The sequence below is a fragment of the Crocuta crocuta genome, unplaced genomic scaffold, assembly GCF_008692635.1.
Source record: "Crocuta crocuta isolate KB4526 unplaced genomic scaffold, BGI_CrCroc_1.0 scaffold134, whole genome shotgun sequence".
NCBI classification, from domain to species: Eukaryota; Metazoa; Chordata; class Mammalia; order Carnivora; family Hyaenidae; genus Crocuta; species Crocuta crocuta.
In genome coordinates, this window is record NW_027530183.1 from 2,176,612 (window position 1) to 2,202,860 (window position 26,249).

General features: G+C 36.5%; 1 protein-coding gene across 3 annotated transcripts in view; it reads left to right on the forward strand.

The window, feature by feature from the left end:
• Nucleotides 1–26,249, forward strand: part of ABCG2 (ATP binding cassette subfamily G member 2 (JR blood group)) — a 139,929-nt gene that overhangs the window by 76,077 nt on the left and 37,603 nt on the right. For all 3 annotated transcript variants that reach the window (XM_077765126.1, XM_077765127.1, XM_077765125.1), the window contains one exon: nucleotides 22,967–23,188. In XM_077765126.1, coding sequence (XP_077621252.1) covers nucleotides 22,986–23,188 — 203 coding nt within the window. In that variant the 5' untranslated portion in view covers nucleotides 22,967–22,985. The remainder of the gene's footprint in view (nucleotides 1–22,966; nucleotides 23,189–26,249) is intronic.

Genomic DNA, 26,249 nt, shown 5'->3' on the forward strand with positions numbered 1-26,249 from the left:
TCTACAAATATTAAATATATACATAAATGTATAAGGCTTATTTTTTTGCAGTGATATATACATGCCTCTTGTTTATTAAATCACTGTTTCAATGTTATGGAAAGGCATTTGTAGACAAATTTCAGAACAGAATTATAATATTGTGAAAATTGTAGCTTAATAAATGTTTTTGCAGTGGGTTTAGGACACAGAAAGGGAAAAGAACTCAATTAGAACCAGCAGATGCTCTGGAAGGAAGGAAACAGCAACAAGTTGGGACAATTTTTGTGATAGGGAAATCTAGATGTGATTTAGGTTGTTTTTTATATATAAAAGAAGATAAGGCTAATTCAATGGTAGCAACACATATGCCCAGAAAGCTTCTGAACATAGGGAAAGATTAATGTTTACTTGGAGGCAGTTTCTTTTGGTGACTTATCTAAACTCAGTATATGGTATTAACTGGAGATTGAGCACTTTGAAGTTAATATGGTACTGAGGTTGTTGTATTTTCTTTGTTTTATGATCATTACTATATATTTTTTTGTTTCATCTTGGAGTAATGCATTGTTCCAAATGGTGTTGGAAATAAAGACTTTGTTGTTGGTGTTTGTGTGTGTGTGTGTGTGTGTGTGTGTGTATGTGTAATGTGCTTTAGCTGGACAGTGTGGCTAGGTTATACCTGTCTAATCTGTTGATTTGTGACTAATGAATTTCTGAAGCCAAGCTGTCTCTCTGAGCAAGGTTGTTGGAATCCTAATGAGGAACCAAGCAGCTCCTAGACAGTGTGAATCTCAATCTTATCACGATGAAGGCATTCTGTATGCACACCCTTTAAAATGTGATTGTATTGAAAAGTTTTAGCCATCTGCCTTGTAGGGGCATAGACGATCTTTCTTGGGAACTTTAGTTCCAGTTGGTGCCTTTTATTAGCAGAAAAATCTCAAAAAATCTCTTACAAATTTCCGTCTTGAGCCAATGTCCTATTTAGATTTGGTGTTATTTGATTCTCTTAATGAGTCTTAGGAAAGGATTAGTGGCTTACTCAGTGCTAAACATTAAATGGCGTTGGTGGTAGAAGTGATGGCTGGCATTAGAACTGACATATTTTGGCCTCTGAAGACATGGGGAGATAGTTTAAGAAGGTTATAAGTCAAGATGTAAGGTTTATAGATTACTTGTACCTTGTACCTTTGCTTTCACTGCTTTAAGAAAATAGGATTTGGGCTAATTATTACCATTCATTGTATTCACAGATTAAAACTAAAGCTATCTTACCTTTAATTTCCTGAGTGTCAGTCTTTAGGTGGTTTCCTACTTTACCAGTTATCAAAATTGAATGGAGTGTTGTGAATGTGATGACAGTAGAGCAGATTCTGGGTACAGAAACAATTATTCAGCTCTTCCTTTGTTTTTTAGCTGCTTTACTATGATATGCCCAGGTGTGGTTTTCTTTTATTTATCCTGCTTTGATGTTCCTTGAGCTTCTTCAGTTTGTGGCTTGAGGACCTCATTGGTTTTAGAAAATGCATGGTTAGTATTTCTTAAAATATTGACTCTATTACAGTTTTTCCACTTTCAGGTCTTCAGTTACATGTATGCCAGACCTTTTTCATCATATCCCATATATTTCTTAGGTCAGTCTGGAAGATTCTCCCCCCCCCCGCCATATTGATAATTTTCATCCATGTTTCAAACTAGATGTTTGCTGCATATGAGTCTACCAATTCCACTAATTCTCTTTTCTAATCTGTGTTTAAACTGCTGTTAAACTCATCTATTGATTTTTCAATAAACCTTCAATAATGGTTCTGGTTCTTTCGTGATAATCTATCATTTTATTCATTTTCTCAAACACATTACTCAGTTATTTTAATGTCAATGTCCGATGACTTTAGTCTGCATTACCTGTGGGTCTATTTCTATTTTCTTGTTTTTAGAACATTAGGTTCTGTTTTCTGGCATGTCTGGTAATTTTTTTAATTGAAAATTTGAATGATGATATCTTTCAGGTGAATTTAACTTTTCTCCTTACAGACAAATCAAGTATGAATGGATCAGTAGAAGTTGGTCTATTTCTGAATCGCCTGTATTCCTGAGGCATAGCCCTTCTGGGACCTGAAAAGCTTAGGGATTCCAGTTGATAATTTGCAACTTGAAAGTTCACCTTCTTAGACCTGAGAGCTGTTGATACAAAATGAATAAACCTTTTTAAAAATTTCAGAGAGAGTCTTCATTTTGTTTTGGAATCAGGGCAATGCTGGCCTCATAAAATGAGTTTGGAAGGTTTTCTTCCATTTATTTGTTTTGGAATAGTTTGAGAAGAATAGGTATTAATTATTTTTTAAACGTTTGGTAGAATTCCCCCGTGAAGTCCTGAACTTTTGTTTGTTGGGAGATTTTTGATTACTGACTCAGTTTCTTTGTTGGCTATCAGTCTATTCAAATTTTTCTATTTCTTCCTGTTTCAGTTTTGGTAGTTTGCATGTTTCTAGGAATTTACTCATTTCTTCCAGATTGTACAATTTGCTGGCATGTATTTTGCATAATATTCTCTTATAATTGTTTGTATTTCTGTGGCATTGGTTGTGATTTCTCTCTCATTCATGATTTTATTTGTTTGGGTCCTTTCCCTTGATATGTTTGGCTATGGATTTGTCAATTTTATTAATTTTTTCAAAGATTCAGCTCCTGGTTTCATTGAATTGTTCTACTGTTTTTGTTTGTTTATTTATTTGTTTTTGTTTTTTTGTTTTCTTTGGTTTCTAAATATCACTTATTTATGCTCTGATCTTTATTTTTTCCTTTCTTCTGTTGGTTTTAGGCTTCATTTGTTGTTCTTTTCTAGCTTTAGGTGTAAGGCTAGGTTTGTTGAGATTTTTCTTACTTCTTGAGGTAGGCTTATATTGCTATGTACTTCCCTTTAATGACCTCCTTTGCTGCATCCCAAAGGTTTTGGACTGTCATGTTTTCATTTTCACCTGTTTTCATGTATTTTTTAATTTGTTTTTTAATTTCCTGGCTAATCCATTCATTCTTTAGTAGAATGCTGTTAATCTGTATGTATTTGTGGTATTTCCAAATTTTTTTTTGTGGCTGACTTCAAGTTCATAGCATTGTGGCCAGAAACTATGTATGGTATGATCTCAATCTGATCTCAGTCTTTTTATTGAGGCTTGATTTGGAACCTAGTAAAAGATCTACTCTGGAGAATGTCCCATGTGCATTTGAAAAGAATGTGTATTCTGCTACTTGAGGATAGAATGTTCTAAATATATCTGTTAAGTCCATCTGGTCTGATGTGTCATTCAAAGCCATTGTTTCCTTGTTGATTTTCTGCTTAGATGATCTGTCCATTGCTGTAAGTGGGTGTGAAAGTCCCCTACTATTATTGTTGTTGTAATACTATTATTGTGTTGTAATCAATGAGTTCATTTATGTTTGTTATTAATTGTTTTATATACTTGGGTGCTTTCAAGATGGGGGCATAAATATTTACAATTGTTAGATCATCTTGGATTGTCACCTTTATTATGATATACTGCCCTTTTTCATCTTTTGTGACAGTCTTTCGTTTAAAATCTAGTTTGTTCACTAAAAGAGAACTACAGGCCAATATCCCTGATGAACATGTATGTAGAAATTCTCAACGAAATACTAGCAAATTGAATCTGACGGTACATTAAAAGAATCATTCACCACATTCAAGTGGGATTTATTCCTGGGTTGCAAAGGTGGTTCAATATTTGCAAATAAATCAACTGGATATACCACATTAATAAAATAAATGATAAGAACCATATGATCCTCTCAAATGATACAGAAAAAGCTTCGATACAGTACAACATCCATCTTGATAAAAACCCTCAACAAAATAGGGATAGAGGGAGCATATCTCAATGTCATAAAGGCCATATACAAAAAACCCACAGCTAATATCATACTCAGTGGGGAAATACTGAGAGCTTTCCCTCTAATGTCAGGAACAAGACAAGGATGTCCACTCTCACCACTGTTATTTAATATAGTACTGGAAATCCTAGTCTCAGTAGTCAGTCAACAAAAAGAAATAACAGGCATCCAAATTGATAAGGAAGAAGTAGAGCTGTCACTATTTGCAGATGACATGACACTCTATAGAAAATCCAAAAGACTCTGACAAAAATTTGCTGGAACTGATAAACAAATTGAGTAAAGTCACAGGATACACAATCAACATCCAGAAATGGAATGGAAGCAGGCAGCAGAAGTCTGATGGGCTTTTCTGCTTTGTAGTTAACATGTCTCTGATCATCCTTTTGAGTGGCTCATTGAGCAAAGGCACCAAGATTGTCTATATACGTATGGCAGTTTCTCTAAAGGTTATCTCAGGTTGTCAGTTTGCAGGACTTCAAGAAGAAGGGCAGTTTTAGTTCTTAATGATTTTAAGATAAGAGAATGGGAGAAGATAGGAAACCTTAGTTTGGAGAGTCATAGCCATATAGTTGAAGAAACCAGAAGAATTCAGGATCCAGCCCAATTTTATAGGCAAGCAGCAAACTCTCAAAGATAATTAATCAGGACTAGAATCTAATATCCACAAAGGTGTGTTTTTGAAATATAACCTTTCTCTCTAAAGTCACCTTCATTCCCATCAAAGATAGCCCAATTGAGACTGGTTTGTTTGTAAAATAAGTCCAGTTTTAACAAACTTGGCCTGATTATTTACCTAAGTATTTACGTAAGTATTTATAACAAGAATAGTAATTGAATATATCAGTTCTTTTAAACCTGCTTTATTGGAACTTTTTAAAGGAATTTCAGTTTGAACCTTTAATTTTTTTAAGGCCAAGAGCCAAACCAAATACTTGCCATCAGATTCTACTATAATACCTATAGATTTGGGTGAATTCCTCTCTTCTTCAGGTCCCCCAAATTTCCCAAGGTTTGTACCTCTGCCAGGAAGTGATATTCTTTACTTGCCTGGTAAAGTTGCTGGGAAGTCTGTACGTGTAGTATCAGGCCAACACCTCCAAGGGGCTTTATTGGCTCCATAAAGTCAATTTCAATTCCTTAAAGCTGTCTGGTCATATCTGAGTCTACATATGTGTCTCTCAAATATGACGTTCCAGTCAGAGCCTTGGTAATATAACCAATGTTTTCAATGGTGTCCTGTAACAGGGAGAACAGATTCTTATTATGCTTATACAAATAATTATAATTGCTGTGAAAGCAAGAATAATTACTGAGAGTTTCTAAATTCTGGAGAGTTCAAGTAGGAGAAAAGATAAATGTTTTCATATGTTCAGGAAGGAGTATTTTATCATGTTTTTGTAAATCATAGATATTTTAAAAGAAGTTTCCTTAAATCTGGATGAGCAGAGAATCAGCAGTTTTAAATCGGTTGTAAAAAATATAATCATTTTTTTCTTAATTCATTTAGTCTCATGTAATTAATTTCTGTTTTGTTTGAGTGCAGGTTTTTTTTTGGTAGTCCTGGAAATTCTTGGTTTAGTTCTGAGATCTTAAGGGTCAGAAACCTACAGTTGTCAAAAGTCCTTTTTGTGAATCTCTTTGAAGATTAAACATTTTATAAGAGCATCAGACAGTAACTATAAATGACAAAAGATTCAAAGGTGGACATGGTTAAAGATCTGATGAAAGTTCATTATAATGCAGTTGACAAGGAAATCTAGTTATTTCTGTAGCACACATTTGAAATGATGATATTATGCCAGGACATATTAAAACTTTAGGAATTGTCTATAATTTCTGGAACAGCTGTATAGCATTTACCCACATAATATAACTTAAGAAGATTTATCATTTTTTGTTTGACAGTGCTTCCCATGTAACTTAAAACACCAAATAAACAAGACTAATTAGTCACAAAAACTTTATTTAGAATTTAAAGTTTTGAGAAATTTGCTAAAAATATCAAAAAGTTTGCTAAAAATATAAAAAATATCAAAAAAAACCATGCTTAAATAGGATTACAGATCATTACAAAACTTAAGTTTTAATCAAAATGGCATTAAGAGATTCTATACAAGGTCATATAATTCTTAGCAAAACCCCAGCTCCTTTAATATTGACAAGTTTTAGTTTTCTTAGGTAATTAGGGACCTGATAAAACAAATGTAGAAACCTTGTTTTTCTGGGCAGATAAAGAAAAAAAAATGTAATTTCTTATCAGGAGCAGATCAATAATCTAAGAAAATCTTGTCTTTTTAAAAGAGGGAAAAACCAAATTTTAATTTTATACTGGTGTACTTTTTAAAATTTAATTTCAGTTTGTTAGCATCTAGTATTATATTGGTTTCATTTATACAATATAGTGATTCAACAATTCCATACATGACCCAGTGCTCATCACAAGTGCCCATCACCTATTTAATCCATCCTCACTACTGTCTCCCCTCTGGTCAATATTAGTTTGTTGTCTATAGTTAAGAGTCTGTTTCTTGAGTTGTCTCTTTCTCTCTCTCTTGTCCTGTTGCTCTTTTGTTTTGTTTCTTAAATTACACTTATGAGTGAAAACATATGGTATTTGTCTTTTTTTTCATGGACTTATTTTGCTTAGCATTATACTCCCTGTTTCATCCATGTCATTGCGAATGGCAAGATTTCATTCTTTTATGGCTGAATAATATTCCATTGTACACACAGAACAATTTCTTTATCCATTCACTGATTGACGGATACTTGGGCTGCTTTCATATCTTGGCTATTGTAAATAATGCTTCTATCAACATAGGAGTGCATATATCCCTTTGAATTAGTGTTTTTTTTTTGTTTTTTTTTTTGCATTGTTTGGGTAAATACCCAGTAGTGTGATCACTAGATCATAGGGTAGTTCTATTTTCAACTTTTTGAGGAATCTCCATACTGTTTTCCACACTGGGTGCACCAGTTTGCATTTCCACCAACAGTGCACAAGGGTTACTTTTTCTCTACATCCTTGTCAACACCTCGTTTCATGTGTTGTTGGTTTTAGCCAATTCTCACAGATATGAGGGGATATCTCATTGTAGTTTTGATTTGCATTTCCCTGATGGTGTGTGATGATTCAGATGTTGGCTATGTGTGTGTCTCCTTTGGAGAAGTGCCAGTTCATATCTTCTGGCCCTTTTTAATTGGATTATCTGTTTTATGGATGTTGAGTTGTATAAGTTTTTTTTATAGATTTTGGATACTAACACTTCATCATATGTCATTTGCAAGTATCTTCTCTCACTCCTTAAGTTGCCTTTTAGTTTTGTTAATTATTTCCTTCACTGTGCGGAAGTTTTATGTTGATACAGTACCGATAATTTATTTTTGTTTGTGTTTCCCTTGCCTCAGGAGACACGTTTAGAAAAAAGTTGCAGCAGTTGATATCAGAGAGGTTACTGCCTGTGTTCACCTCTGAATTTTAATGTTTTCATGTCTCACATTTAGATCTTAAATCCATTTTGAATTTGTTTTTGTGTGTGGTGTAAGAAAGTGGTCCAGTGTCATTCTAATGCATGTAGCTGTCCAGTTTTCCCAACACTATTTGTTGAAAAGACTCTTTTTTTCATTAGATAGTCTTTCATGCTTTGTTGAAGATTAATTGACCAAATCGCTGTGGGTTCATTTCTGGGTTTTCTATTCTGTTCCATTGATCTATGTGTCTGTTTTTGTGCCAGCACCATACTGTTTTGATTGCTACCACTTTGTAATATTATTTGAAATCTGGTATTGTGATGCTTTCAGCTATGCTTTCCGTTTTCAAGATTGCTTTGGCTTTTCAGGGTCTTTTGTGATTCTATGCAAATTTTAGGATTGTTTCTTCTAGCTCTGTGAAAAATGCTGTTAGTATTTTGATAGGGATTGCATAACTGTGTAGATTGCTTTGGGTAGTATAGACAGTTTAACAATACTTGTTCTTCCAATGCATGAGCATGGGATGTTTTTCTATTTCTTTGTATCATCTTCAATTTCTTTCATAAGTGTTTTATTTTTCAGAGTACAGATATTTTACCTCTTTGGTTAGGTTTATTCCCAAGCATCTTATTGTTTTTGGTGCAATTTAAATAGCATTGTTTTTTAAATTTCTCTTTCTGCTGCTTCATTATTGGTGTATGGAAATGCAACAGATTTCTGTACATTCATTTTGTGTTCTGTGATTTTACAGAATTCATGTACCAGTTCTACTATTTTTTGGGAGAATCTTTTGGGTTTTTCTTTATACAGCATCATGTCGTCTGCAAATAGTAAAAGTTTAACTTTTACATCCAAATCCTTACAGATTTGGATGCCTTTTATTTCTTTTTGTTGTCTGATGCTGTGGCTAGGACTTCCAGTACCATACCATGTTGAAAAAAAAGTGGCGAGAGTGGAAATCCTTGTCTTGTTCTTACCATAGGGGAAAAGTTCTCAGCTTTTCTCCATTGAGTATACCAGCTGTGGGTTTTTGTATATGGCCTTTATGATGTTGACATATGTTCCCACCATCCCTCTGTTTTGTTGGGAGTTTTTCTCATGAATGGCTATTGTACTTTGTCAAATGCTTTTTCTGTGCCTATTTAAATGATTATATGGTTCTTACTTTTCTTTTATCGATGTGATGTATCATGTTGGTTGATTTTCAAATATTGAACCACTGTTGCAATCCAGGAATAAATCCCACTTGATCATGGTGAATGATTTTATTAAATGTATTGTTGATTTTGGTTTGCTAGTATTTTGTTGAGTATTTTTGCATCTATGTTAACTAGGAAAATTGTCGTATAGTTCTCTTTTTTTTGTGGTTCCTTTATCTGATTTTGGCTTCAGGGTCATGCTGGCCTGCTAGAATGAATTTGAGAGTTTTTCTCCCCCTTTTCTAATTTTTGGAATAGTTTGAGAAGAATACATATTAACTCTTCTTGAATGTTTGGTAGTATTTGCCCATAAAGCCTGATCCCGGACTTCTGTTTATTGGGAGACTTTTGATTACTGATGCAATTTCTTTGTTGGTTATCAGGTCTGCTCAAATGTTCTATTTCTTCCTATTTCCATTTTGGTAGTTTATATATTTCTAGGAATTTATCCATTTCTTCTAGGTACTCCATTTGTTGGCGTATAATTTTTCGTAATGTTCTCTTATAATGGTAGTCCTGTGGTGTTGGTTAGGATTTCTTCTCTCTCATTTTATTTATTTATTGAGTCCTTTGTCTTTTTTCCTTGATTAGTCTTACCAGAGGTTTATCAATTTTATTATTTTTCAAAGAATACGCTCATTCTATTGTTTTTTAAGTTCCTATATCATTTCTGTCTGCTCTAATCTTTATTATATTCCTCCTTATGCTGCTTTAGGTTTTGTTTGTTGTTCTTTTTCTTTTATTTATGGATTTTCTTTGTTTTTTAAATAGTTTATTGTCAAGTTGGTGTCCATATAACACCCAGTGCTCATCCCCACAAGTGCCCTCCTCCTGCCCATCACCCCCCTTCCCCTTTCCCCCACCCCCATCAGCCCTCAGTTTGTTTTCAGCATTCAAGAGTCTCTTATGGTTTGACTCCCTCCCTCTCCCCCACTATTTTACCCCTTCTTCTCCCCCATGGTCCTGCATTAAGTACCTCTTAATCCACCTAATATGTGCAGACATATGGTATCTGTCCTTCTCTGCCTGACTTACTTCACTCAGCATTACACCTTCAAGTTCCATCCATGTTGCTACACATGGCCAGATTTCATTCTTTCTCATTGCCATGTAGTATTCCATCGTATAGATAAACCACATCTTCTTGATCCATTCATCTGTTGATGGACNTGAGGGCTTCTCATAGATGGCTTTTATGATGTTTAAGTAAGTTCCTTCTATCCTGGCTTTCTCAAGGGTCTTGATTAAGAAGGGATGCTGTATTTTGTTAAATGCTTTTTATGCATCTCTTGACAGGATCATATGGTTTTTATCTTTTCTTTTGTTAATGTGATGTATCACATTGATTGATTTGCGGATATTGAACCAGCCTTGTAACCCAGGAATGAACCCTACTTGATCTTGGTGGATAATTTTTTTTATGTGCAGTTGAATTCGTTTTTCAAGTATCTTGTTGAGGATTTTTGCATCTGTATTCTCTTTTTGTGCTGGGTCTCTGTCTGGCTTGGGAATTAAAGAGATGCTGGCTTTGTAGAATGAGTCCAGAAGTTTTCCTTTGATTTCTATTTTTTGGAATAGCTTGAGAAGAATGGGTATTAACTCTGTTTTAAATGTCTGGTAGAATTCCCCAGGGAAATCATCTGGCCCAGGGCTCTTATTTGTTGGGAGATTTTAAATAACTGATTCGATTTCTTCACTAGTTTTGGGTCTGTTCAGATTTTCTATCTCTTCCCGTGAGAATTTTGGTAGTGAGTATGTGTTTAGGAATTTGTCCATTTCTTCTAAGTTGTCCACTTGGTTGGCATATAGTTTTTCATAATGTTCCCTGATAATTGCTTGTATTTCTGAGGGGTTGCTTGTAATCAGTCCATTTTCATTCATGATTTTGTCTATTTGAGTGCTCTCTCTTTTCTTTTTGAGAAGCCTGGCTAGAGGTTTGTCAATTTTGTTTATTTTTTCAAAAAACCAACTCTTGGTTTCATTGATCTGTTCAACTGTTTTTTTGGATTCTCTATTGTTTATTTCTACCCTGGTTTTTATTATTTCTCTTTTTCTACTGAGTTTGTGGTGTTCTTGTTGCTCTCCTTCTAGTTCTTTAGATGCATTGTTAGATTTTGTACTTCGTTTTTTCTAAATTCTTGAAATAGGCCTGGATTTAGTTCCTCTTGGGACTCCCTTTGCTGAATCCCATTGAGTTTGGATTGTTGTATTTTCATTTTCATTTGTTTCCATATATTTTCTAATTTCTTCTCTAATTGCCTGATTGGCCCATTTGTTCTTTACTAAGGTGTTCTTTTACCTCCATGTTTTTGGGGGTTTTCCAGACTTCTTCCTAGGATTGATTTCAAGTTTCATAGCATTTCGATCTGAAAGTGTGCATGATATGATCTGAATTCTTTTGTATTTATTGAGGGCTGCTTTATGTCCCAGTATGTGATCTATCTTGCAGAATGTGCCATGTGCACCTGAGAAGAAAGTGAATTCCATGGCCTCAGAATGTAGAGTTCTAAATATATCTGTCAGATCCATCTGGTCCAATGTGTCATTCAAGTCCGTTGTTTCTTTAGTGATTTTCTGTCTGGTTGATCTATCCATTGCTGTAAGTGGAGTATTAAAGTCCCCTGTTATAGCACATTCTTAACCATAAAACTGTTTCTGTTTGTGATTGTTTTTATGTATTTAGGTGCTCCCATATTCAGTGCATAGTCATTTATAATTGTTAGCTCTTCTTGATTGATAGACCCTGTAATTATTATATAATGCCCTTCTTTATCCCTTGTTACTGCCTTTACTTTAAAGTCCAGTTTGTCTGATATAAGTATAGCTACTCCAGCTTTCTTTTGACTTCCAGCAGCATGATAGATATTTCTCCATCCCCTGACTTTCAATCTGATGGTGTCCTCAGGTCTAAAATGGGTTCCTTATAGAGAGCAAATAGAAAGATTTTGGGTTTTTTTTATCCATTCTGCTACCCTATGTCTTTTTATTGGAGCATTTAGTCCATTTACATTCAGTGTTATTATTGAAAAATATGGGTTTAGAGACATTGTGTTCTTTGTAGGATTCATGCTTATGGTGGTGTCTCTGGTACCTTGCGTTCCTTGCAACATTTATCTCAATGAGTCCCCGTCAGGATTTTTTGTAGGGCTGGTTTTGTGGTGACAAATTCCTTCAATTTTTGTTTGTTTGGGAAGACTTTTATCTCTCCTTCTATTCTGAATGGCAGGCTTGCTGGATNAGCACATTCTTAACCATAAAACTGTTTCTGTTTGTGATTGTTTTTATGTATTTAGGTGCTCCCATATTCAGTGCATAGTCATTTATAATTGTTAGCTCTTCTTGATTGATAGACCCTGTAATTATTATATAATGCCCTTCTTTATCCCTTGTTACTGCCTTTACTTTAAAGTCCAGTTTGTCTGATATAAGTATAGCTACTCCAGCTTTCTTTTGACTTCCAGCAGCATGATAGATATTTCTCCATCCCCTGACTTTCAATCTGATGGTGTCCTCAGGTCTAAAATGGGTTCCTTATAGAGAGCAAATAGAAAGATTTTGGGTTTTTTTTATCCATTCTGCTACCCTATGTCTTTTTATTGGAGCATTTAGTCCATTTACATTCAGTGTTATTATTGAAAAATATGGGTTTAGAGACATTGTGTTCTTTGTAGGATTCATGCTTATGGTGGTGTCTCTGGTACCTTGCGTTCCTTGCAACATTTATCTCAATGAGTCCCCGTCAGGATTTTTTGTAGGGCTGGTTTTGTGGTGACAAATTCCTTCAATTTTTGTTTGTTTGGGAAGACTTTTATCTCTCCTTCTATTCTGAATGGCAGGCTTGCTGGATAGAGGATTCTTGGCTGCATATTTTTTCTGTTCATCACATTGAGGATTTCCTACCATTCCTTTCTGGCCTGCCAAGTTTCAGTAGATAGGTCTGTCACCACTCTGATAGGTTTCCCTTTGTATGTTAGGGCCCTTTTATCCCTAGCTGCTTTCAGAATTCTCTCTTTGTCCTTATATTTTGCCAGTTTCACTATGATATGTTGTAAAGAAGATCAATTCAAGTTACGTCTGAGGGGAGTTCTCTGTGCCTCTTGGATTTTAATGTCTGTTTCCTTCCCCAGATTGGGGAAGTTCTCTGCTATAGTTTGTTCAAAGACTTCTTCAGCGCCTTTCCCTTTCTCTTCCTTTTCTGGAATTCCTATGATATAGATATTGTTCCGTTTGATTTTATTGCTCAGCTCTTATACTCTCCTTTCGTGTTCCTGGATCAGTTTATCTCTCTTTTTCTCAGCTTCTTCTTTTTCTATAATTATGTCTTCTAATTCACCTATTCTCCTCTCTGCCTCTTCAATCCGTGCATTGGACACTTCCATTTTATTTTGCATCTCACTTATAGCATTTTTTAATTCATCACAACTATTTTTAAGCTCCATAGTCTTTGTAGCTATAGTTTCTCTGATGTGTTCCATGCCTTTTCCAAGACCAGTGATTAATTTTATGACTATTGTTCTAAATTCTTATTCACTTATGTTGCTTATATCTGTTTTGAGCAGTTCTTTGGCTGTCATTTCTTTCTGGAATTTCTTTAGAGGGCAGTTCTTCCATTTCGTCATTTTGGGTAGCTTTCTATCTCTTGTGTGTTTTAAAAGCTATTGTTATGCACTCTACACCTGTGAGTATTGCTGTATTAAAGAAGGCTCTTTTACTGTCCGTTCAGGGAGTGCTTTTTGAATGGTGTCTCTTGGTCTCCTTTATTTAGACTTTGGTTATTTTATTTCCCTACTCATAGTGGTTTGGGACTCTCCACTATGTGTACTTTGGTTGGTTTCTTGAAGGAGCCTTGGAAAAGAAAACAGACAAACACACAGGGAACAAAAGCACACAAATGTACAGACAAATCCAACAAACATGCAAACTGAAAGGGAAAAAGAAAAAAAAGGAAGGAAAAAAAGAGGAAGTAGGAAAGACAAATAATAAAAATAAGAATAAAAATAAGTAAAAATAAAAAAGAAGAAAAGAAAAAAGAAAAAACCCAAAAGACAAAGGACAGTCTAAGAGCATAAAACCAGAATTCCCAGCTAAAAATAAAGAGCTGGGTGTATGCAGTGGTGATGGAAGAGCACATACAAAGAGAGAAATGACAGAGTGGGGAGAAAGCGAAATTGGGAGAGAAATGACCAGGCAGAGAGAATAAGAGGCTTAATTCAGAGAGAGAAACAGGAGAATATGGTAAGAGGCAAGGAGAAAGAAACGAAGATAATGTTACTCAGAGAAACTATGTAGTCTGATTATTCCAGAGAGAGAGATAGAAAGGTATGGTAGAGGTGTAGAATATACATCTAGAGACTGGATTAAATGTGACTGTTTAAGCAAATCAGTGACCAGAGTGCCCAGTCCAGCAGAGGGGATGGATACGAATGAGACAAAGGAAAATATATATGATTAGAAAGAATTAATCTAGAATTAATCACGGTAGTGCATCCATGTTGGTCTTGCCCCCGGCTCCAGTAAAAAAAGAAAAAAAAAAGCAGCTCTCTAGTGGGGATGTGTGTGGCGTGGTGTAGGTGGGTCTTAGCTTCCACTGCCTCCCTCTGTAACTCCCTAAGGTCCTGCCTTGGTGGTTGGTGGGGAGAAAAATGGTGGTGCCCCAGTCCCTTCTTGAACCAAGCATTGCAACTCACTCTTTTGGGTCCGATCTCCCTGTGCCGCAGGTGTAGCTAAGGTGGCCGTGCTCTATGTCCCAAGCCAGACCTCGTTTCCAGATCTTAGTCGGCGCCCCCATTGATATCGCCCAAAATATAAACCTGCAGGCCGAGTCCTTCCAAGCATTTTCAAGCCTCTCCCCTCCCCACTGAGAATTGAATGGAGCCAGAAGAGCGGTGGAGTGGCTTTAGGCGTGCCACTTCCCCTCCAGGTCAAGCTGGCTGGTGAGCAGAGGGCCGGTTTCTCCCGGGGTCGCCTGGGACCAGTGAGTTCTGCTCAGGGTTAGCTGCACAGCTGGAAATTGGATCCCTCTGTGTCCCGAAACGAAGTTTTCCTCTTCTTCCTGTTCTTTCTCTATGCAAGTTTATTTTTAAACTCATTTATTCTGATCTTAGTCAGTCCTGACCATGCATAAAATTCTTTTCCAAAGATTCCCCTTCACAGATTACAACTTTCCTTTTCTTTTAGACTTTGTTGTAAGCCTTCCCCCTGTAAAACAATCAGTCTTATTTTAGGACAAAATTATTTTTTGCTCTCAACAAAATTATAATTTCATTTCTTATACCTTTCTTGCACATCTCCTACTTTCCTACATACAGAATTGCTTTCTTTATCATTTCCAGCAGTCTTAATTACATTCAGTGGAGTTTTCTCTCTTAGAAACCTTAGTCTTCAGTGAAAACTAAATAGGATTGTGAGCTGTTACACTAGAATTCTTTGCATTGGCAAATTTATGAACACATTTCATAAGTTTTGTAAACGTGTATATTTAATAGTATAATTTTCAATAAAGGATAAAGTCATTTACCAGCCAGCCTTAGTATCTTTAGTTTCTTAGTAATAATACAAAAGCAGAAAAGCATTGTTAGTACTAAATGTTTCCGTATTTTATCTCATTTGGAAAAAACTTAGATACCCAATGAATTCAACCCAATTTCTCATTTAGCCTACCAAAAGTTTTAAGTTACCAGAGATTTTGAAAGTTATAAATCTTTTTATGTATTTAACCTATTTGCATTTAACAATTACCAATGAGAACTTCATTTGACAGGCAAAATCATATAGCATTTTAAGTTATTTTTGCTGACAAATTGAAACAAATAGAACGTGAATTTAATAAATTCAGGTAGAATAAAAGCTGATTATCTGTTTTACATTTGATGTTGGTAACTGCCAAAACGTGTCTACTTTAATTAAACCAACAACCTTGAGTTAGCGTCAATATTGAATACGTTGTACCTGTGTTCACTTAAATGAATTTGTTCCTGTTACTCGCTGTCAGTTTTACCTGGGGCTCCTGTGGGGAAGTCTCAAGTGAGCGGTTCAAGTCCAAGGGAGCCTGCAGGCCTGTTCATGCTGATCTGAGAGCTGCTCTAGTTTGGACTTCATGAGGAAGGGGACCAACGGCTTGCGGTGCTTTAGGAGGAGCAGGCGCGGACGGTGCAGGAGGCAGTGGTATAGGAGCCGGTTTTGAGTGACCCTGATGGTGGTACAGAACAGGAGGGGCAAAGCGGCAGGGGTGCTGCTGGCAAGGGCACAGGCAGGGTCAAAGTTTGGACTAACATTCCTTTCTCTCTGTCTCCTGTACTTTCCTCCTGTAAAACAGGCTTTTTTCTCTGGTTGCTTTTCAGCCCTCTGGAGAAACTGGAGGAGCAGGCAGTGGGTTGGGCGTTGGTCCCAGTGTTTGTGTTTAAGAGGTGGTTTTAGGATTTCCAGTGTCTGTCCGTCTTACTCACCCTTTTCTTCATTATTTTGACTACTGGGAAGTGGGTCAGGTGTCTTAAATCTTTGTCGATCCTTATCTCATTCCACCATCAGTTGGGTTCCTTGCTATGAGGCATCTTTATTATGGCATAACGTAAAAGCCTGAGTATAGGGAATTTTATTCCAGATCATATGAACTTAAAAAACATTTGAGTTATTTTTATCTTTCTGAGTTTTACAGTGCCCAGCTTTGCATCACCTCTTTCCGTTAATTAAATAGAGCTCCTTTACAAATTAAATTTAGCGATACCGTCTGGAGGTAGAGAAAATACCTCATTTGTAACACATAAGGACACATCCACAAACAAGGTGCAAACTGTTTCAGTAATTTTTCTGGAGAGGACATCTTAGACCCAATTTCCAGATATCCTCCTTTTATTAAAACAAATCTGACTGCAAGACAGCATGATAATTTCTGGATCCATTAATTAGTTATTTTCCATTTCAGGTTAGAACCCGGTCCGTTTTTTCCAAAGATACAAAAAACTGCAGCAACAAACAAACCGAATGAATGAAGCCCAGAGTACCTTTGTGAGCATTGGTTCCTCCCGCCAAAGCCAGCGGGTTCACTGGTTAAACCAAATGGCTTCCAAGTTTCTAGCTGCTCAGTCTTACAGCTGGCTCTAATTACGTATACAAGAAAACTAATCCAGATATGTCAAAGAACCCCATTTAGGATTTGAGACTCAGGTCATCCTTAAATTTTCCCACAAGGCTCCATGTGTATTGTATGTGTAGACTGCCAGAGTTTCCTGTGGGTGGTTGTTGGTTTTCCAGCAGCTGTTAAGCTTTTGCAGCATGGCTTCCCATTCCTTTTACTTTCAGTTTTATTTTTAGAATAAGGCTTGAATCAGATCTAAGGATTTTAAGTGTGGTGGGTTGAGAGGGTGCTGCTTGTGAGAATTACTCCCAAGGGCTGTGATACACCTTCTAATATATATGGGTTTTTCTCAGTGAGGTCAAAGACCATGGAGGGGGGTGAGAGCACTGGATAATCAGTCTTTATGTGTGTGTCCCCGGACCAGTCAATCATTAATTACCTTATGAGATGGGACATTCCTATGGGACCTCTGAAGGTCTGAATATCCTCTGACACTTCCATTATAGGCTTTCAGTCATCTGCAAGGATTATTTGGCCAGAGGAGCAAATGTTCCTGCTGCTTAGGGCTGAGTGATTCAGTCTATCATATTTCTAGCCAGAAAATTTACTCAAGCCTTACACTGTTAGTATATAATGCCAAATTAAAACATCCAGCCCATCAATTCCAACCCCTCTAACTTATTCCCACCTACAGAACATCCCTATAACTCTCAACAGCTTGAATAGAAGCCAGGATCATCAACTCAAATTGAGGACGTGAAGGTAACAGGAGAACTCACCCAATACATCTCTGAGGTTCTGGGAGTTCAGAGGGGCACAAAAGACCTGTGCTGTTTCCCAGCACCCAAGTTCCAGGAGGTCTCCGGAGAGTTGCTCTGATATCCTGCCCTTTGATGCCAAGTAATGTTGATGCCAAATAAACAAATCTTTTTATAATTTTTAAAGAGAAAGGGAAAGAATTTATTTGAGCCCAAGTTAGCACAACAGCCCGAGATACATAATCTTGAAAAAGAAGAGAGTGCTTTGGGGAAGGAACATTTGGTGCAGGGTTATCTATGTTTTCTTTTTCTTTTTCTTTCTTTTTTTTTTTTTTTACATAAAGAGTTACACATCATGATGATGAAGGACATTCCAGAAAGTTACAGACTTTATCTTATGTTTTTAGCATGTGCAAGGCTATGTAACTTTACCCTTATGGGAACCAGGGAGGTTTCTTTTGTTTTCTTATCTTTATGTGTGGAATGCTCCTTTTTGGTTATTTTTTGAATGAAGCAGATATACAATGTGTGCTCCAGGCAGAAACAGAGCTTATGCTTTGAGGTTTTGCCAAGTCATTTTAACCTTGGTAGGAAAAGTTAAAGTATAGATAGCTTCCCTGAGAACCCAGGAACAAGGTCCACAAATATTAAAAGTTAAAATTCTCTTTATCATTGACTGCTTAAATATTTGCTCAGATTTTTAGCCTTAGCAGTTTCTTTATGCCTATTTTTTCTGAAATTTTCTGCATATATGTGCCATTTGCCTTGAAAGGAAAGGGCACAGAATGCTGGGTTTGCTTTTGTGTTCTCTCCTTTCCAGGTTTTTGGCTCTGTAAGTCCTGGCTGCTTTGGTTACTCATCACACAGAGCTCTTCAAATAGTTGCATGTTACATTTTTTTTTACTTTGAAATACTTGATATGAAACATTTTATTGATTTTTTTATAAATAGTTTCTTGTTAAGTTGGTTTCCAACAACATCCAGTGCTCATCCCCACAAGTGCCTTCCTCCATGCCCATCACCCTCCCTCCCCTCCACACCCATCAGTCCTCAGTTTGTTCTCAGCATTCAAGAGTCTCTCATGGTTTGCCTCCCTCCCTCTCCCCTACTATTTCCCCCCTTCTTCTCCCGCACGGTCCTCTGTTAAGTTCCTCCTAATCCTCCTATATGTGCAAAAATATGGTAGCTGTCCTTCACTGCCTGACTTACTTCGCTCAGTATAACACCCTCAAGGTCCATCCATGCTGCTACACATGGCCAGATTTCATTCTTTCTCATTGCCATGTAGTATTCCATGGTATAGATAAACCACATCTTTCTGATCCATTCATCAGTTGATGGACACTTAGGCTCTTTCCATGTTTTGGCTATTGTTGAGAGTGCTGCTATGAACATTGGGGTACATGTGCCCCTATGCATCAGCGGTCCTGTATCCCTTGNATGTTTTTCCATTTCTTTGTGTCTTCAATTTTCTTCATAATTTTTCTATAGTTTTCATCATACAGATCTCTTACATCCTTGGTTAAGTTTATTCCTAGGTATTTTATGGGTTTGTTTTTTTTTTTTTTGCAATTGTGAATGGGATCAGTTTCTTGATTTCTCTTTTTTATTGGTGTTTAAGAATGCAACCGATTTCTGTACGTTGATTTTGTACCCTGCAACGTTGCTGAATTCATGGATCAGTTCTAGTAGGCTTCTGGTGGAATCTGTAGGGTTTTCTATGTAAAGTATCATGCCGTCTGCAAAAAGTGAGTTTGACTTCTTCTTTGCCAATTCTGATGCCTTTTATTTCCTTTTGTTTTCTGATGGCTGATGCTAGGACTTCCAGCACTATGTTAAACAACAGTGGTGAGAGTGGGCATCCCTGTCGTGTTCCTGATCTCAGGAAGAAAGCTCTCAGTTTTTCCTCATTGAGGATGATGTTATCTGAGGGCTTCTCATAGATGGCTTTTATGATGTTTAAGTAAGTTCCTTCTATCCTGGCTTTCTCAAGGGTCTTGATTAAGAAGGGATGCTGTATTTTGTCAAGTGCTTTTTCTTCATCTATTGACATGATCATATGATTTTTATCTTTTCTTTTGTTGATGTGATGTATCACGTTGATTGATTTGCAAATATTGAACCAGCCATGTAACCCAAGGATGAATCCCACTTGATCATGTTAGATAATTCTTTTTATGTGCTGTTAAGTTCGATTTGCAAGTATCTTGTTGAGGATTTTTGCATCTCTGTTCATCAAGGATACTGGCCTGTAGTTCTCTTTTTTTGCTGGGTCTCTGTCTGGCTTGGGAATCAAAGTGATGCTGGCTTCATAAAATGTGTCTGGAAGTTTTCCTTCGATTTCTATGTTTTGGAATAGATTGAGAAGAATGGGTATTAATTCTGTTTTAAATGACTGGTAGAATTCCCCAGGGAAGCCATCTGGCCCAGGGCTCTTATTTATTGGGAGATTTTTGATAACTGATTCGATTTCCTCACTTGTTATGGGTCTGTTCAAGTTTTCTATCTCTTCCAGTGTGAATTTTGTTATTGTGTGTGTGTTTAGGAATTTGTCTGTTTCTTCTATGTTGCCCAGTTTCTTGGCATATAGTTTTTATAGTATTCCCTGATAATTGCTCGTATTTCTGAGGGGTTGGTTGTAATCAGTCCATTTTCATTCATGATTTTGTCTATTTGAGTGCTCTATCTTTTCTTTTTGAGAAGCCTGGCTAGAGGTTTGTCAATTTTGTTTATTTTTTAAAAAAACCAACTCTTGGTTTCATTGATCTGTTCAACTGTTTCTTTGGCTTCTATATTGTTTATTTCTGTCCTGATTTTTGTTATTTCTCTTTTTCTACTGGATTTGTGGTGCTCTCGTTGCTCTCCCTCTAGTTGCTTTAGGTGCACTGTTAGATTTTGTACTTTTGCTTTTTCTAATTTCTTGTAATAAACCTGGAGTGCAATGTATTTTCCTGTTAGGACTACTTTCACCATATCCCATAGAGGTTGGAGTTTTGTATTCTCATTTTCATTTGTTTCCATATACTTTTTAATGTCTTCTCTAATTGTCTGATTGGCCCATTCATTCTTTAGTAGAGTGTTCTTTAGTCTCCATGTTTTTGGAGGTTTTCCAGACTTCTTCCTGTGATTGATTTTGAGTTTCATAGCATTGTGAACTGAAAGTGTGCATGGTATGATCTCAATTCTTTCATAGTTATGGAGGGCTGCTTTATGTCCCAGTATGTGATCTATCTTGGAGAATGTGCCAGTTGCATATTACATTTTATCTACTTTTACCTTTGTTCTTTGGAGGATGCTAGATTTAGAATAGCCAGAGAGAAAGTTATTCATGGATAGCTTTTATTTTTTATTTTTTTAATTAAATTTATTTTATTTTTTATTTGAGAGAGAGAGAGAGCATGTGAGTAGAGGAGAGGGACAGGGTGGGTGGGGGAGAGAGAGATTGAGAATCCTGAGCAGGTTCGTTGTTCAGCATGGAGGCTAACGCAGGGCTAACGCAGGGCTCCATCCCACAGCCCTGGAATGGAGTTGAAATCAAGAGTCAGATGCTCAACTGACTGAGCCACCCAGGAGCCCTGATAACTTTGATTTTTAAAAATTAAAATGGGTTTTCAACTATACTCCAACAAAACAGAACAACAAAACAAAAAAACTAAGTTGATGGTCATTTGACATTTAAAACCTAGTTCACAAGCTATTAAGTTCACCTTGGGGCTCCTGGGTGGCTCAGTTAGTTAAGCATCCAACTTTGGCTCTGGTCATGATCTCATGGTTTGTGGGTTGGAGCCCCTTTCTCTGCCCCTCCCACACTCATGCTCTGTTTCTCTCTGTCTCAATAAATAAACATTAAAAATTTTTTTTAAGTTCATCTTAAGTCTTAGTTCAAATATTTTATAGGAAACTTCTATAACTTGTCTTATGAAGCATTAAGAAAATTATTGAGCACGCAGGCACCCAGTCTTAGGAAGCATTTTTAAACTCTACTTATAAATTTATTTTTTATTAATTTCTTTTAATGATTTTTTATTTTTGAGAGAGAGAGAGAAAGTGTGTGGGTGCGTGAGTGAGGGAGGGGCAGAGAGAGACTGAGACACAGGATCTGAAGCAGGCTCCAGTCTCTGAGCTGTCAGCACAGAGCCCGATGTGAGGCTCAAACCCACAAACCATGAGATCAAGACCTGGGTGAAAGTCGATGCTTAACTGCCTGAGTCACCTAGGCACCTCTAAACTTCAATTATAAAGTTAGTACTCTGTTTTTGTTCTAAATTCTATCTCTGCTTCATTATTAGTTTGGTTTTCTTAATCATTTTTATACTTAATTCCAAATCTTCTAGAATTAAATATGTTCACCCAGGGGCACCTGGGTGGCTTAGTCGGTTAAGTGTCTGACTTTCACTTAGGTCATGATCTCGCGGTTCGTGGGTTCGAGCCCCGTCGGACTCTGCTGACTGCCAGCTCAGAGCCTGGAGCCTGTTTCAGAGTCTGTGACTCCCTCTCTCTCTGACCCTCCCCTGCTCACGCTGTCTCTCTCTCTCTCTCCTAGAAATAAATAAAAACATTAAAAAATATATTAAAAAAGTAAATAAATATGTTCACCCATTAAAGAAATGATTATGTCATCCCAGTTTTGGAGCTTATGTCTTGGCTGATTGAAGGAGCGTAACAGCCAGGTATATAAAGTTTGGAGCTATAAACTCAGAGAAATTTCTCTTGTCCCCAACTGCCTGGATTAATCCCCTTTTTGTAGTAACTATGTCAAGAACCCCAAAATAAAACAACAAAAGCAGGTGATGGTAATCATATGGTCTGCCCCTAATCTTGAGTTGTATCATAATATGCTTTTTCAAACCAGGCAGGTCTAACTCCCACTTATCTTTTTCCTGCTTCATGAGTTTTGAGTAATTTTCATTCTCTGTATTTACTTATTAGATGTTTAATTAACTACTAATTGGAGTTTATGCATTTGGAGTTGAGTCTGCCCCACCTAATATAGGTCCCATGGATGTTCTTACCACAGTATGGCCTGTTCATTGAAAATGTAACTATTTATTGCATTATAGTTTAAAATGGACTTGTTTGTAAAACATGTTTAATAGTATATTTTATTGAACCCACTGTATCCAAAATATTTTTACTTAAGCACATAAAAAAAGACTAATAAGGTATTCTACATTCTTTTAAAAATTTTATATTTCTATTTTTAATTTTTCTGAACTGATATATAATTGACATATACCATTACATTAGTTTCAGGTATACAATATAATGATTTAATATTTGTTTATATTGTGAAATGATCACTATAAATCTGTTTAACATCCATCACACACAAAGTCACAATTTTTTTTCTTGTGATGAGAACTTTCAAGATCTGCCATCTTAACAACTTTCAAATACACAATGCAATGTTATTATCTATAGCCACCATGTTGTATGTTACATTTCCAGGATTTATTTATTTTGTAATTGGAAATGTGTACCAAAATGACTTGTTTTAACTGTACTGTTAACTGGTATTTACAACCTCATTTATCTGGACAATCAACTTACTGTTGCTTTTTCCTCTACAGAGAGGCAGAAACTCTCCAGATGTCTTCCAGTAATGACCAAGTTTTTATCCCAATGTCACAAAGAAACACCAATGACCTCCCCAGGACAACCTCCAACAACCTGAAGACGTTTACTGAAGTAGCTGTGTTAAGTTTTCATAACATCTACTATCGAGTGAAAGTGACGAGTGGCTTTCTTCTTGGTCGAAAAACAGTTGAGAAAGAAATATTAACAAATATCAAGTATGTGCATGAACTTGTATTAAAAACATTTTTACCTTTATTGCCATACAGTGAGCCTGACAGGTTTTGCTTATTGCAAATAAAGGACTTATGAACACTTGTGTACAATTGTATACAGACATACAGACACATGCTTTTATTTCTTATGCTTGAACTTGGAGTGAAACTGTGGGTCACATATTAGGCATGTGGTTCACTTTAAGGGAACTGCCAAACTATTGTTAAAGTGGTTGCTCTATGTGTATCAACTTTTGTTTGAGAAACTGAACAATTAATGTGTCATTTAGTTATTTCTGGGTACACCTTGTGGTTTACTGGAAAGTGACTGGCTATATCATTTACTAGTTCTTGGTTGTGGGGATATAATTATAATCTCTGAACTTTAGTTTATTAATCTGTGGAACAGAGAGAAGACCTGTTCTTGTACCTTATGAGCCAGACACTTTTAGGTACTCATGTACTTTATGTCCTTTATGTTCTAGATGCAAGAGCCATGTAATGGAAATGACAGTATGTTGTAAAAGTACTTTGGTTTTCAAATACACTTGTTTTAAATGAGTGGTCTGTTTATATAGTAATTTGTACTATTTACTTAATGCTTCTCCCCATTACACAGGCAGACAGAGTCTACTTAAATATAAAACAACTATAGCTTAGCTTAAGTGATACAGTGGAAGTCCGAAGTGATTAGAGAAATTAAGAACCAAATCAATATGTTTAACTGTATTTTAGAATCCAAATCAGTACAAAACTGTGATTTTCGTTTTCTTTATCCAGGATGAATGCATCATGTCGTAGTGGAGTGGGCAGTAGAGTGGGGAGAGAAAAATGAGCATTTATGTAGAAACTACTTGCTCCCAGATATCTCTACTTTTTCACAGGTGATCGCCATCAGGATTTTAATGTTTTTCTGATGTCTACAGGGGTGAGCTTGATTCTTCCTGTCTGTGGAGTGGGGACTGGGTCTAGGTATGCTCAGGCAGCATAGTCTATTTGTTTGTTTAATAGGGGAAATAACTACTCCTAGACAAAGAAAGTAAATTTTTCTGACTCTTTCATCTGTGGGCAGGGAAGAAACTCTGGGGATCTAAGATTGATTGGGTTGCCAGGAGGCCAGGTGCTTTGTACGATTAGATAATACTTTCTCCATGCAGTAATACCCACCGTCATGCCTACTTGTTGCTTTTGTGTGTTAGTTGAGAAACCCTGAGTAGGAAAATAGGAGAGGAATGGTAGATGCAAAGTTTCTATCTTTTGCTGGATGCCTAGATTAGAATGGACTGGTTTTTCAGAAAAGCTGATAATTTTTTTGTGGAACATCATAATCAAGACAATGTTGGTCATGCGGTGCATGGGTGGCTCAGTCAGTTGAGCCTCTAACTCTTGATTTTGGCTCAAGTCATGATCTCACTGTTTGTGGGTTTGAGCCCCATGACCGGCTTTGCACTGACAATGTAGAGCCTCCTTGGGATTCTCTCTCTTGCTCACTCTCTCTCTGTCCTTCCATCACATGTGCTCTCTCTCTCTCGCTCTCAAAAATAAATAAATTTTAAAAATGTAATTAAAAAAATGTTGGTCACTTTAGATATTGTGCTAAGTAAAAGGTAACAAATGACTTGAATATGTGCAGGTTGAATAGATTTTAAATGCGTGCTGTGCAAGCATGCATTTATCTTGCTTATGTTTTAAAACTACTAAATTAGTAAGTTGGTACTGTAAAAGTGTTATCTGTTCAAGGCTTCATAAAATTTTATGGTTCAGTGGTATGCGTTTCAGCAATGGGTGAGTTCATCCTTGCGTGCATAAGAGGTTTATAAAAACTCAGTCAAATCTTGTAACTCTTTATAATTTTATAGTTAAAAAGACAGGCAAGATTGGTTTCCTTGTTTGCTCATGTCTGGTTTAGGGATCCCTGAGAAAGATTATCTCTGTTTTTGCTGCAGTGTTTCTTATGTTTCCCCTATCTGTTGACTTCAACTAAGTAGAGTTTCTGGCATGGGGAAAGATTGCTCTCATAATCCTTATTTTTTATTTGTGTTTCATAGTACCACCAGCATTCACAGTAATAACTGTATTTCAAAAAAAAAAACAACAAACTGGTGAGAATCTTGAGTTTTGTTTTTCCTTTGGATACTTTGTAATCTCATTTATAGATCTAAGTAACTAGAACCCAATTTCCTCTGTCAGGGGAAGAAGATAAAACAGAATCTGACTATGAGCATTCAGAAAGGTGAGATTTTACTTCCTCATGAAAAATCTTTTTGTTACACTTAGTTTGTCTCCATACCCAGTATTTGGGCTTTTCTTCACCAAGGCTGAAGATCCATATAAAAAATGGTCCATACTAGTAGATGTGTGAATATTTTTTAATCTTCAGGTAAATTTGCTAAACTGTTTCAGGATTTTTTCAATTTATAATTTATTGTGACATAATTGAAATTTTTTTTTTCAAATAGTTTATTGTCAAATTAGTTTCCACATAACACCCAGTGCTCATCCCCACGAGTGCCCTCCTCCATGCCCATCCCCCCTTCCTCCTACATCCATCAGTTCTCAGTTTTTGTCAGCATTCAAGAGTCTCTCATGGTTTGCCTCTCTCCCTTTCTTCTCCCCCCTTCTTCTCCCCCTTGGTCCTCTGTTAAGTTCCTCCTAATCCTCCTATATGTGCAAACACATTATATTTGTCCTTCTCTGCCTGACTTATTTCACTCAGCATAACACCCTCAAGGTCCATCCATGTTGCTACACATGGCCAGATTTCATTGTTTCTCATTGCCATGTAGTATTCCATGGTATAGATAAACCACATCTTCTTGATGCATTCGTCCGTTGATGGACACTTAGGCTCTTTCCATGTTTTGGCTATTGTTGAGAGTGCTGCTATGAACAATTGAAAAATTTTTAAGGTTTATTCATTTTTCAGAAACAGAGAGAGAGAGACAGAGCTTGAGTGGGGGAGGGACAGAAAGAGGAAGACAGAATCCAAAGCAGGCTCCAGGCTCTGAGCTGTCAACAAAGAGCCCGATGCAGGGCTCGAACTCATGAACTGTGAGATTATGAC